The sequence below is a fragment of the Carcharodon carcharias genome, chromosome 6, assembly GCF_017639515.1.
Source record: "Carcharodon carcharias isolate sCarCar2 chromosome 6, sCarCar2.pri, whole genome shotgun sequence".
NCBI classification, from domain to species: Eukaryota; Metazoa; Chordata; class Chondrichthyes; order Lamniformes; family Lamnidae; genus Carcharodon; species Carcharodon carcharias.
The window spans coordinates 153,913,683-153,926,748 of record NC_054472.1 but is presented as its reverse complement, the minus strand read 5'-3'; the positions used below and the strand labels follow the sequence as shown (position 1 = coordinate 153,926,748).

Genomic DNA, 13,066 nt, shown 5'->3' with positions numbered 1-13,066 from the left:
CATGATTCACTGGGATAATGGCTGATCTGCAACTGAACGCCAGATGGATGCCTTTGCTTCAAATCCCTTGATCTAAGTTTTAAACTTAAAAATTGATCCAACATTGCCAGTTGCAGAAGACAGTTCCAAGCTTCTACTACCTTTTTCTATCATTTATTATAGGATCTGGAGTGGCTCATGGAAGCTTACTACTGCCACTCAAGTAAACTAGGGATGGACAATAAAAATGACCTGCCTGCCAGTCTTACTCACATCCCAAGAACAAATGATAAAAACTTGCAACTTGCTATTCATTTTGTGGTTAATATTGGACCAGCTCAGGTTCAGTTCAGGGGATGCTAAAAATATACAGTAGGTTTATTAACAACTGCAGCAGTAAATACAGGTGTAAAATGAACTACACAAAATTCTGTTCTCAGTTTCAATTAAGTTTCTAAACCCATAATGGCAATTTATCTTTTCTCTTTACTGATGCTGACAGACTTACTAGGATTTTTAAATTCACATTTGCAGTTTTCTATTGAGTTACATTCATCCTGATAAAAAAAAATGCTGATACTCAAAAGGGAATTACTAATGTCATCAAATTAAAAGATGTAGAAACCACTTCTTATTCATTTTTCCTCAGGACCTCAAAACTGCTGAGCTGCTAGTCTCCCTCAGTCTACCAATCTACAGGCTTTGCATCACTTAATCAATATTTTGAGAGATTGTCATAATCTTCTATTCTGCTCTTCAATTTTGGATTTGACCTTTCATCTAGGTTTCTCAATTAAAACAAAAGCAACACACACCTTCTGCCAGTCATGAAAGAAGTTTTGTCTGAAGACTTCCTTTGAAGTGTACTCATGATCCAGCATCTTCGCGTAGAAGGTGGCTACTTCTTCTGCTGCGAGGCTCAACTTCATATGATCACCTGCACAAACAAAACTGATTTACATAACAAGCCATCAAATGTGGGGAGGCAAAGGAAACCCAATACAAGCTAACTGTTGAAATAAAAAATGCAAACTGAAATAAAGCTGTGTATTTCTATGAGCATCGGAAAAGGAAGAAAAAGTTACTGTTTAGCTCTTCGCCAACACAACAAACTTAAAAAGTTGAAATAAAAACAAGCGCTAGAAATACTCAGCAGGTCTGGCAGCATCTGTAGAGAGAGAAGCAAGCATTATTGTTTCCAATTAAGGGTCATTAACTGGAAACATTAACTCTTTCTTTCCCTCTAAATGCTGTCAGACGTGGTGAGTATTTTGGACATTTTCTGTTTTTATATCTGATTTCTAGCTTCTATACTGTTTTGCTCTTAAGTTAACTTCTCTTTTCAAATGCTGCCTTACTTCCATACAAAAAGTTCAATTCCCAACTAATAGTTCAAAAGAGAAGGGACCAGAAGTAACTGGAATACTGGTCGTCATGTCATGGTCAATGCGTACCCCTCAATCAACACAATCAAAAGAAATATTACATTGTTCTGCTTTCGTTTGTGAACAAATTAGCATAAAAATGGCACAGACACACCACACAGAACTTTCCCACGGTGGTTTGTGGATAGTGTTCAGTTTTGAGAATTTCTGATCAGCATTGGAAATGCTTGGCTGGGATTCTCCCCGGGAAAGATTCTGGGACCAATTATATCACCCAAAACAACATTGTAGAATATCATAGACCTGGGGTTGAATCAGGGACTTTCCTGGTCTGCATGGTTCCATTCTACAACAGACAAACAATTGTGCCAATAATATGGACCTACTGTAAGGTTCACAACATTTAGAAACAGAAGCAAAGCATACATGTAAATTAGCAGCTATATTTGTAACATTTAGGAATAAAGAAATTTGATAGAATACCACACCTTTTACATCTTGCAGGAGAGAAAGATTTACTTTCTTCCTGTTTATTAATTTACTAGACATGTATTACAAACAAGTGCATAACAGAATAGAACTTATAAATTACATACATTATTGAATAACACATGAGAGCGCAAGTAACTTTTACAACAACAAGGAAAGTAACAGGAAGTGCAGGTAGTTTATTCTATACCCCATGCTTGGACCTTTTCATAGCATGCAATCAAAACTATTATGTTGCTCAAAAATTATTTGAGGTGCAACCCTTTGGAATTGAACTTGCTCTTTACTGTGCATCTTACCAGCTCCCTACTTAAAAAAAAAAACCTGAACATTTGTAAAGACTGAGTGGATGTAATTCATAACAGAGGCTCCAGAAATCTGGCGAAAAGCATCCCTAAGTTGCCGTAACATTTTAATCCACACACTAAATTTCTTTGTAATCTTAATGAATAATGTTTGACATGATTAAAAAATGATCTTTTGTTGATGATTTTCTGAAACTATTGGTGCATTAAAAAATGGCTGCCAACATTAGTACTCACCATTGTAATAAAAATCAACACCAAAAGGAAGCGGCTCATATTCTGCTGCAAACAATGGGCCTTGATGTTCTAGAAACATCCATTTTACACCATCTTCATAGTGCTCCTCTTCCCACCTGATGACATGGAAAGAAAAAGTTATAGAAGAGACCAATACCAAATATTTTGCAATAAATCAAATAGCCTACCCATTAGTATCTACTACATTCTTTAAATTGAAAGGTATCATTCACACAGTACGTGGGGAAAGTTAGTATTTTTCAGTAATTTTTACCTAGAATGGTCACTGGAGTCAATGCCTTTATAATTGCAAAGCTATGTGATGGCACCAGAAAAAAATCACCTATTTGATCCTTATATAAAATGTTGGACATGTGTTCATCCCTTCCCCAGCTACATGAAAGATGAATTAGCTTCACTCTGGACTCACGTGCAATCCCTCCCCATATCCTCAAACCTAAAGTGCCGGTGTGGGTCACATTCAATCTTCAGTGAATAGTGAGTCAACAGTTTGTAGGATGCATTGATGTCATTGGCATTCAAGCTGCCTTGCATCTTAGAAACAAGGAGCAAGAGTAGGCCCTTCTGCCTTCTGAGCCTGCTCCGCCATTCATTATGATCATGGCTGATCGTCCAACTCAATAGCATGCTCCCACTTCCTCCCCATACCCTTTGATCCCTTTCGCCCCAAGAGTTATATCTAATTCCTTCTTGAAAGCATACAATGTTTTGGTCTCAACTACTTTCTGTGGTAACGAATTCCACAGGCTCACCACTCTCTGGGTGAAGAAATTTCTCCTCATCTCAGTCCTAAATGATCTGCCCCATATCCTCAGACTGTGATCCCTGGTTCTGGACTCCCTCACCATCAGGAACATCCTTCCTGCATCTACCCTGTCTAGTCCTGTTAGAATTTTATAGGTTTCTATGAGATCCCTCCTCATTCTTCTGAGCCCTAGTGAATATAATCTTAATCGACTCAATCTCTCCTCATATGCCAGTCCCGCCATCCGGGTAATCAGTCGGGTAAACCTTCACTGCACTCCCTCTATAGCAAGTACATCCTTCCTCAGATGAGGGGGCCAAAACTGCACACAATATCCAGGTGTGGTCTCACCAAGGCCCTGTACAATTGCAGCAAGACATCCCTGTTCATGTACTCGAATCCTCTGGCTATGAAGGCCAACATACCATTTGCCTTTACCGCCGGCTGCACCTGCATGCTTACCTTCAGTGACTGGTGTATAAGGACGCCCAGGTTTCACTGCACATTCCCCTCTCAATTTATAGCCAGATAATAATCTGCCTTCCTGTTTTTGTTACCAAAATGAACAACCTCACATTTACTCACATTATACTGCACCTGCCATGCATTTGCCCACTCACTCAGCTTGTCCAAATCACATCTTACTACCTTCCAACATGGCTAAGCTCAAAGTGGCAGACCAAGTGACACAAGGAGCTCTATGATTTTAGCAAAAGAAAATCTACCAATTGTTGTAATTTGGTAAGGAAATAAAGTTCCACTTATCAAAGTCACGACACAAAATTACAAATCAGTTTATTAAAAGGATTAGAGATGTTACTTTGCAGTTTAACAGGCATATGTAATGCCACAGTACATAGTATTCAGTATGATCCTATATTGCAAAAAATGTGCCATGAGTCTTTCTAATATTTGTCTTTGAGGCAAATATTGATGGAATGCAGTCAGAGGCAATCACTTCCATGCCAGCATTGCCACAAGACCACCCTGTTCCTCCAATGCACTAAAGAATTATCATTTCATTAAAATATACTCTTTCACGGGATGTGGCCGTCGTTGGCTAGGCCAGCATTTGTTGCCCATCTTGATTTGTCTTGGAGGAGGTGGTGGTGAGCCGCCTTCTTGAACCACTACAGACCATGTGGTATAGGTACAGACGGAATGCTGTTAGGAAGGGCGTTCCAGGATTTTGATGCAGTGGCAGTGAAGGAATTGTGATATAGTTCAAGTCAGCATGGTGTGTGGTTGGGGAGGAACTTGCAGGTGGTGGTGTTCCCATGCACCTGCTGCCCTTATCCTTCTAGGTAGTAGAGGTCACGGTCACAGAGGCGCTGTCAAAGAACTTTGGTGAGTTGCTGTAATGCATCTTGTATATGGTACACACAGCTAGCACTGTTTTCGAGTAGTTAAAAGGACTGAATGCCGAAGGTAGTGGATGGGGTGTCAATTAAATGGGCTGCTTTGTCCTGGATGGTGTCAAGCTTGAGTGCTGTTGGAGCTACACTTGCATTCAGGCAAGTGGAGAAAATTCCATCGCACTCCTGACTTCTGCCTTGTAGATGGTGGACAGTCCTTTGGGAGTCAAGAGATGAGTTACTTGCCACAGAATTCCCGGCTTCTGACCTAGTGTTGGAAGCACTCTTGCAAACTAGTGCCTTGGCGTAAGAATGTCAATTAGAGTAGTTTTCCTCTAGGTCCTTACTCTCTTTAAGACCAGAGTTGAAACTGCTCCAATTAATTTCAAACAAACCCCTTACAGGCAGCAGCTCCCTATGCCTTTAGTTTGTGGAAGATTTAAATTCAAGTCAAGAGTTGGAAAAAAAACTGCACCACTCAGGCTGTTAGTTTGGTGATATTAAGTCAAACCATTTGCCCACAGTACACTTGATCCAAAAAACAGACACCAAGAGGTATTGCGGATTTACAGTAACTGAAAGTTTTAACCTGCTGTGCCATAGGCATTTTATGGGTTTAATATTCTCTGGCTGTGGTCTGTTCTTCTGTTGCTGTTTAACAGGTCAATTACTACAAGTTAAAAAGAAACCACGAGTACATTAAACAAGACCAGTACAGAAATTAAAGTTCTCTGGAAGGCACTTAACAGACAGTGGCAACCAGAAACAGCAATAATTTATCTAGTCTTGTCAAGGAGTAACTCATAGCAGAATCATATAACATCGATGGCAAGCATTCAGACTGCTCCGACTCTTTGTAAGAGCTATCCAATTTGTCCCATTCCCCTGCCCTTTTCCAAAAGCCCTACAATTTTTCTTTTCAAATATATATCTAATTTCCTTTAGAAAGCTACTTGAATTGAAGTTGCTTTTACCATCATTTCAGGCAGTGAATTCGAGATCATAACAAGTTGGATAAAAATATTCTTTTTTTTGCCAATTATTTTAAATGTGCACTCTGCTTGCCAACCTGTGGAAACAGTTCCTCCTTGCCTACCCTATCAAAACCCTCAACTTTGAACACTTCACTTAAATCCCTTAACTTCCTCTGCTTGAAGGAGAACATTCCCAGCTTCTATAGTCCCTTCCCACAACCTTATTTAATTAAGTATCTCTTTTACAAGCCTGTGGTCATCTCACTGCTCAGCACACGTAAAGAGTCAGAAAATATCAAATATGTGCAGGGACTCTGCAAGACTCAAGATGGAATTACGTGCAATTTACAACACAGAAATAGGCCATTTACCCCAGTTACCCTCTGCTGGAGTTTCTGTTCCCCCGAGCATTCTCCCATCTTATTATATTGCCAAGGGTTATCAGGAGCACCTGATACTGATGTAACTGCTGACATAATTATGATGCAAGCTCACCAGCCTATACAAAGACTTGGACCAGTTTTTTTGGACAATCAAACTTGACAGTGGCCAAATTATTGGTCTAGTGGGAACTTGTTTCAGAGCTCCACAATGTCATTAGAGGGTTGCAGTTGCCTTCACTATTTTCAGCAGCTCTTGATGAAAAATTCAGTTCTTTAAAGCCTCACTTTCAATATGAGAAAACTGAATACTGTGCATCCAAGCACCTGTTCCCCACTCACCCTATCATCTATTTCCAGTCAATTAATCTCATACACAAATAAGAATCAAACCAGTAAGCCCAATACATTGCCTCAGGGTTAAAAGAACAAAGGGTTTTAAGGGTTAACCAGTAAAAAATTTAAACCATTCTGAAGACAGTATTACTAGTTAGGCTTTTTATTTTTTGAAAACAAGTCTCCTCCCTTTCCATTAATTCCTGCTTTACCTCACTTGACTACAGAACAAAGTTGCAACCTACCTCTTTTCTGCAAACTGTGCTCTTTGAGCAACACAAATTTTGCATCTTAAAGTCCTAATAAATAAATAGGTGTATTTCATGTTGAAGTTACGAAAGGCTACTTTTGTCACAGTAGCCACAGATCTGAACATAACAAAACACTCTGCCAGAGATTAGCTTGCTTCAAAATACATTAAAAACGCCCCCATGTTAAACACTTGCTTCACTCGTTACTGCTTCGTTTTGAACTTTCAACCTGGTAACACTTCCTGTGGTCCTGCTATTTTTTCCTTCCCACAGACAACAAACTTCTGCACATGGTAACTGACCCTCAGATCAGCCTAAGCCTCACTTAGTTCCTAGTGAGATTCTCATTTTTTTTTGTGCAGAGAAAAGAAAAGCAGGATAACAGAGGAGGGAATAAACAGACCTCACTTATTAGTGAAAACTTTGAAAGTAGTTAAAAAAAAATCTTTTCAACTCAATGGCAATTAGGTTCATTGCATCAGTTTAGATCTTTTGTTCCTTTACAAACTCGCATAGGCAGTTTCTGGAACCTGGGTGCAGCATCAGCTTGAAAATAATGGAAGGCAATGGTATTTAATTTTCTCTCTGCAGAACTGATACAGATTGAAAGAATTTGATCAATCTTTTAAGTAATAAAATAGAACAGGGTCTAATGTCAGCCTTGATTCAATGGTAGCACTCTCAAATCAGGAGCTGACTGACGGAGACTGTCAGAGGTGCCTTCTTACATGATCTGTTACATAAAGGCCCTGACTGTCTTTTCAGGTAGACACAAGAGATCCCACTGCAGTATTCAAAATTAGCAGGAATACTTATCCTTTAACAAACACCTAAACTAATAATCTTGTCATTTATTTCACTTCTATGTGTGGAGAATTGCTGTGTGCTAATGGGCATTGTGTTTCTTATGCTAAAGCTGTAACTGGTATACTTAATTTGCTATAAGTGCTTGAGAACATTGGAGGTCATGAAAGGCACTATATGAATGTAAGAATATAAACCTCTCTTTCATGTAGGATTCTGACTCATTTTTATGTTAAAAGAGAAAGGTCATGGGGGGGGGGGGAAGGGGTGCGCAGGGAGGCAGGCAGGCAGCAAGAGTTGACTGGCCTACCCCTGCTCCTGTTTTATGTTCGTAAACCACAAACTTAATGGGGGAAAAGAGTTTACTGGCCAGTTAAGGAAAAGGGCAGAGAGAGAGAGAGAGAGAGAGAGCGAGCGAGCGCAAGAGTGAGCAAGCGAGCGTGTACACAAGAGTGATTGGAGATTTTAATGCTGTTATTCTTTCTCTTCTTTTTTCCCTTCGCATTTTACATTAGGAAAACTGGCTTATTAGAATCTGAAGTTCTAAAATACCCCTCTCAACACATTGCCAAGCAAGCTCAGCTTTGCTCCCCAATCCCACTTATTTTTGAGGCACTGCACATAGACATGGTACAAAAAGGGGAGTGATGATTGCATCAAAAGTAACATGAATTTAAGAAAATTGAAGATGATATTGTTAGACAATCCTTTGCCCCAGCCCAAACCCATTAATCTCACCATTTCCATTTTTCTGCTTCTCTTTTCTTCTCTTCCTCCTCCTTCAATTGAGTCTTGCTTTTTTCCCCCTTCCTCAATTTCTGCTTTCCCTCCTTTTCTTCAATTGTGACCTTCAATTTCTTCTTTAGCTTCTCTGAATTCCTTCTTGCTGCCATGCATGCAGATGATGTCTGTTTTGAAATTAAAAATACAAACCTTTTTTACAACATTGAATATGTTAACATCGTATTTAGGAACACCAAAAGAGGGAGGTCAAAACAAACAAATATTACTGCTATTCATTTTACTGAAGTTTCTTTTCCTTTTTTCAGAAATAAGACCGAGAACAAATACTGCAGCATATATTTCCTGGCTGTTAAGAATGTAATACATCTACTGTAAAGACTGTGGCAAAATCCCTCAACCGTGTCCGGCCCATCTCCCACGCATCCGCCCTCACGCCTTCTCCTCCCTCCCAGAAACAAGATAGGGTCCCCCTTGTCCTCACTTATCAACCCACCAGCCTCCACATTCAAAGGATCATCCTCCGCCATTTCCGCCAACTCCAGCATGATGTCACCACCAAACACATCTTCTCTTCACCACCCCCCCCACCACCCCCCCCCAACCCCACTGGCGGCATTCCGTAGGGATAGTTCCCTCCGGGACACCCTGGTCCACTCCTCCATGATCCTCTACTCCTCCCCATGCCCACGCAAAAGATGCAACACCTGCCCCTTCACTTCCTCTCTCCTCACCTTCCAAGGGTCCAAACATTCCTTTCAAGTGAAGCAGCATTTCACTTGCATTTCCCCCAACTTAGTCTACTGCATTTGTTGCTCCCAATGCAGTTTCCTCTACATTGGAGAGACCAAACATAAACTGGGCGATCACTTTGCAGAACACTTGCGGTCTGTCCACAAGAAAGACCCAAACCTCCCTGTCGCTTGCCATTTTAACACTCCACCCTGCTCTCTTGCCCACATGTCTGTTCTTGGCTTGCTGCATTGTTCCAGTGAAGCCCAACGCAAACTGGAGGAACAGCACCTCATCTTCCGACTAGGCACTTTACAGCCTTCCGGACTGAATATTGAATTCAACAACTTTAGATCTTGAACTCCCTCCTCCATCCCCACCCCCTTTCTGTTTCTTCCCCCTTCCTTTTGTTTTTTCCAATAATTTATATAGATTTTTCTTTTCCCACCTATTTCCATTATTTTTAAATTTTTTATGCCCTGCTAGTCTTTCCACCCCACCCCCACTAGAGCTGTACCTTGAGTGCCCTACCATCCATTCTTAGTTAGCACATACGTTTAGATAATATCACCACCTTCAACACCTCTGTGTTCTTTTGTCTGTGACATCTTTTGATTATCTGCTTGCTTGTCCCTACAACCACACCACCACCACCTCCCCACCTTAAACCAGCTTATATTTCACCCCTCTCCTTATATTCACTCAGTTCTGTGGAAGGGTCATGAGGACTCAAAACGTCAACTCTTCTTCTCCGCCGATGCTGCCAGATCTGCTGAGTTTTTCCAGGTAATTCTGTTTTAGTTTTGGATTTCCAGCATCCGCGGTTTTTTGTTTTTATCTCTGTGGCAAAATGATCTCATTTGGCCAAACTACCCCAGTTGTTTAACAATGGATTCCAAAAAAATAGCTGTTTGATACATTCAATCTTATTTTGAAATTCACTTCAAGATAATATTCTGGTGGAATTCATCTCAGGGCAGAATGACAGCACCAGCAGGGATTAACTATACTACTTTTGGGACTCTCAACGACAAGTCAACCCACCGTTTCTAACAAATCAATGAACTCTTAAAAAATCAAATGATTTGCTATAAAAATCATTGTCCTTTTCTTTTCAAACAAACTAATAGATTGGCAGTTGGTTTACAAAACTCATTAGAGGCTTATTTAATCTTCAACCTTGCATCCTCCCCCCTTGCGTGTTTGGTGGCAGGGTTGAGGGGGGCAGGGGAGAAATTAATCGGACAGGAGGGTGGCAGGTGCAGACCCCACCACCTTCCTGTTTGCACACCAATTAAGCCCATGGCAGGAAGGCCTGTGAAAAACCATCCCACCCTGCTGCCAACCAATTAATGCCCACTTAACGACCACATCCTGCCTCCACTGGCATTAACCCACTGGTGAGCAGGGTGCTTGTCCTGACGTGTTTGCTTTTGGGCTCTCAGGCAGATGGGGTGGGGGGGAGGCCTGCTGGCCCCCTTCATGACCCGCCATCGCTCTCCTGTGCTTTGGTTCCTCGATCCTAGGCCTTTGGTGGGTGTTGTACCGGCTGCAACCAGCGTCTTCCCAGTGGCACTGAGTACAGAACAGCTGTCGGCCTCAGATTAGCCAGCAGCTCTCAGAGACAGGATTTCTGCCTCTGGGATCCTTGAGCCCATGGGAAGGCCCGCTGTTAGTCTGTAAGTGCCTCAGGGGCACAAATGTGGTGGGCCTTTGTGAAGAGAGGAGACACTGAGGTCCTGATGGTCTCCAGCCAGCAGCCAAGTGCCCCATCACCTCCACAAAATTCTATTTTGCTACATAGGAAAATGCTTTACAAAAATTTAAAAATACTACTCACTATCCTGGCATATGTTACAGGACAGAAGGCAGTCATTCAACCCATTATGCCTGTGTAAGCCCTTTCATTGAACAATCTAATTAGTCACACACCCCTGTTCTTTCGCCATAGTTCTGTAGAATTTATCCCTTCCAAATATTTATACAATCCCCTTTTAAGAGGTTATTGCATCTGCTTCTGCCACCCTTTCAGGAACTGCATTCCAGATCATGATTCATGACGGAGAGATGAATAGAAGGATATGCTGGCAGGGTTAGATGAAATACATTGTGTGAAGCGTGAACAATGACATGGAGCAGTTGAGCCAAATGGCCTGTTTCTGTCCTGCAAGCTCAATGTAACATCCTATAGCATATTTCACACCTCATGCGACTTGTTATCCAAATGCTATCATTTCGCATTGAAGTCTCAAACAGCAAAAAAAATCCCAGTTTCCAAGAGTCATCGAAAATTGTTTGCCCTATTAATGCAACAAGACTTTGATGTGAAAGCAACAATTCCGTGTCCTTCCGTACCGTCATATTAAAAGGGAAAGAAACCCTAATGATGAACACATTCCATGTACACAGTGGCTCTGGTTTAGCTTCCCAAACAGATTCAAATTCACTGGCTTAGAATAGAGCAACTGTTTTAATGCATGGAACTGCTCCTTCCTGCAGATGTCACTGTAATGAGCTAGGCATCAAATACAAGCTATATCTTGCTATATTCATTTGGGCATAATAAAATCTAATTTCAGTGACCAATATTTTGGGTCCCAAGGGAGTTTGAAGAGCATCCAAGAAGAGTTCAAGTCAGGCCATATTATAAGTATTCAAAGTGGCTAATTAAGATAAAGGATTGGTCAATTGTCGAGAATGAGGAGGAGCCCAAAATCAGATATAGGGCCCAAAGGGGAAATGAGGATATCCAGATGGTTAGACTGGCTGTGCTTAGGTTTTTATGGATATTGTTACAGCCTAGACATTAGCCACCATTGGAAAAGTTAACTAAATTTATTTATTTTTAAAAATTACTTGGAACCAGTTCCAAGGTACACTGTTGGCCAAGATGGACCTATCCTCGCCCCACTGTTGTTCTTCCTCCTCCCCTTTCTGGCATTTGAGACAATTTACCAGCAAGATAAGTAGCCTAAATTTAGAAAATGTAGCAGTGAATATGTTTTGCTGGATCTTTTTCCAGGGCATATCCTCCAGCAGGTCCTTCTCAGTGACCAGCCTCCATGTCTATCTGGCCATTAGCAGCTAGACCTTGCTGTTCCATGGAGTTCATTGCCAGGATGGACAGCAGGGTTGAAAGGGGTTCTCAACTTTATTGAAAGTGGAGTTGACTGAGATTCAGCACTACCCAATACAGAGGGCCAAGCTCTCCACTCCATGCACAGTGTAAAGCCAATCTCCTTCTGCTTCTCTTTGATGAGTTTTCTGCAGGTGACATTTTCTATTTCTCACACCGACCAATGGAATTAAATTGCCAATTAATGACAGTCTTCCAATGCAAGTCCAGTCCTACAAGGAACAAAGGCTATAGATTCTCCAAGTCATTCTGTCTAGGCTGGATTAAAAGCCCAGTTTTCAAAGGTAAACGATCAACAGCTATGCATTGCAAAGCTCACCACTTTCTGTACTTCAAAAACTCAGCTGTCTGAGAAGATGTAAATTCCTAAGATTGCATCTAAAATGAGGTGGAATATTCAAGACCAATGGGTTAATGAATCTGACTCTTTAAACTAAGCACAACATTATAGGATTAACTGGGTTTGCTCTCTAACTGATGGTTGTGTACGAGAATTTGAAACCGAGTAAGACGGAGGCCTGGGGAAGAAATGGAGGCTGCTGTCAGTGGTGTCAGCCCTTGGCAGTGTCAGTAGCTCTTGTAGTTAGTGGTAAGAGGGGACTCCTCTGGCTAATGCCTGTGTCTTGGCCTGAAATGGCAGTTTATCCTGGCAATTGTAGCCACATTGCTATGGGTCTGGAGTCACATAGGTCAGGTAAGGACAGCAGATTTCCATCCCTGAAGGACATCAGTGAACCAGATGGGTTTTCATAACAATTGACAATGGATTTATGGTCACTATTAACAAGACCAGCTTTTAATTTCAGGTTTATTCATTGAAGTTTAAATTCCACCAGTTGCCATGGTGGGATTCGAACCCATATCCCCAGAGCGTTAGCTGGGCCTCTGGATTACTAGTACTCTATCAGCACGTTCCCATCTCCAACCTACTTTGAGAGGCACTGCTTCCCAAGGGATGATGACTATCCACCCATTAGTAGTGGATAGCCAATTCAAATGATTATTGAGGGCACTCTTCAAACATTGTCTGGAACTTACCAGATGTCATATTGTCTACTCCGCCGAGCCTGAAGCCCATTGGATGGATGGAAATGACAACTCTGGCAACAGCCCAGGGAGAAAACAATGCCTCATTTAATCCACCCTGCTCCTGTGATTGCTAGAGAGCAAGAGCTGCAGCTGCAGGTCATCACATG

General features: G+C 41.4%; 1 protein-coding gene across 5 annotated transcripts in view; it reads right to left on the bottom strand.

Annotated features, from left to right (window-relative positions):
- The window catches only part of LOC121278926 (DNA topoisomerase 1-like), a 141,930-nt gene that overhangs the window by 48,715 nt on the left and 80,149 nt on the right, over positions 1 to 13,066 (bottom strand). For 4 of the 5 annotated variants that reach the window (XM_041189482.1, XM_041189483.1, XM_041189484.1 and 1 more), the window contains 3 exons: positions 8,000 to 8,169; positions 2,396 to 2,511; positions 795 to 916 (listed from right to left, as the gene is read on the bottom strand). In XM_041189482.1, the coding sequence (XP_041045416.1) occupies positions 795 to 916; positions 2,396 to 2,511; positions 8,000 to 8,169 (408 nt within the window). Of the gene's footprint in view, positions 1 to 794; positions 917 to 2,395; positions 2,512 to 6,451; positions 6,698 to 7,999; positions 8,170 to 13,066 lie in introns of those variants that run through there. The other variant, XM_041189486.1, reaches the window with a different exon arrangement.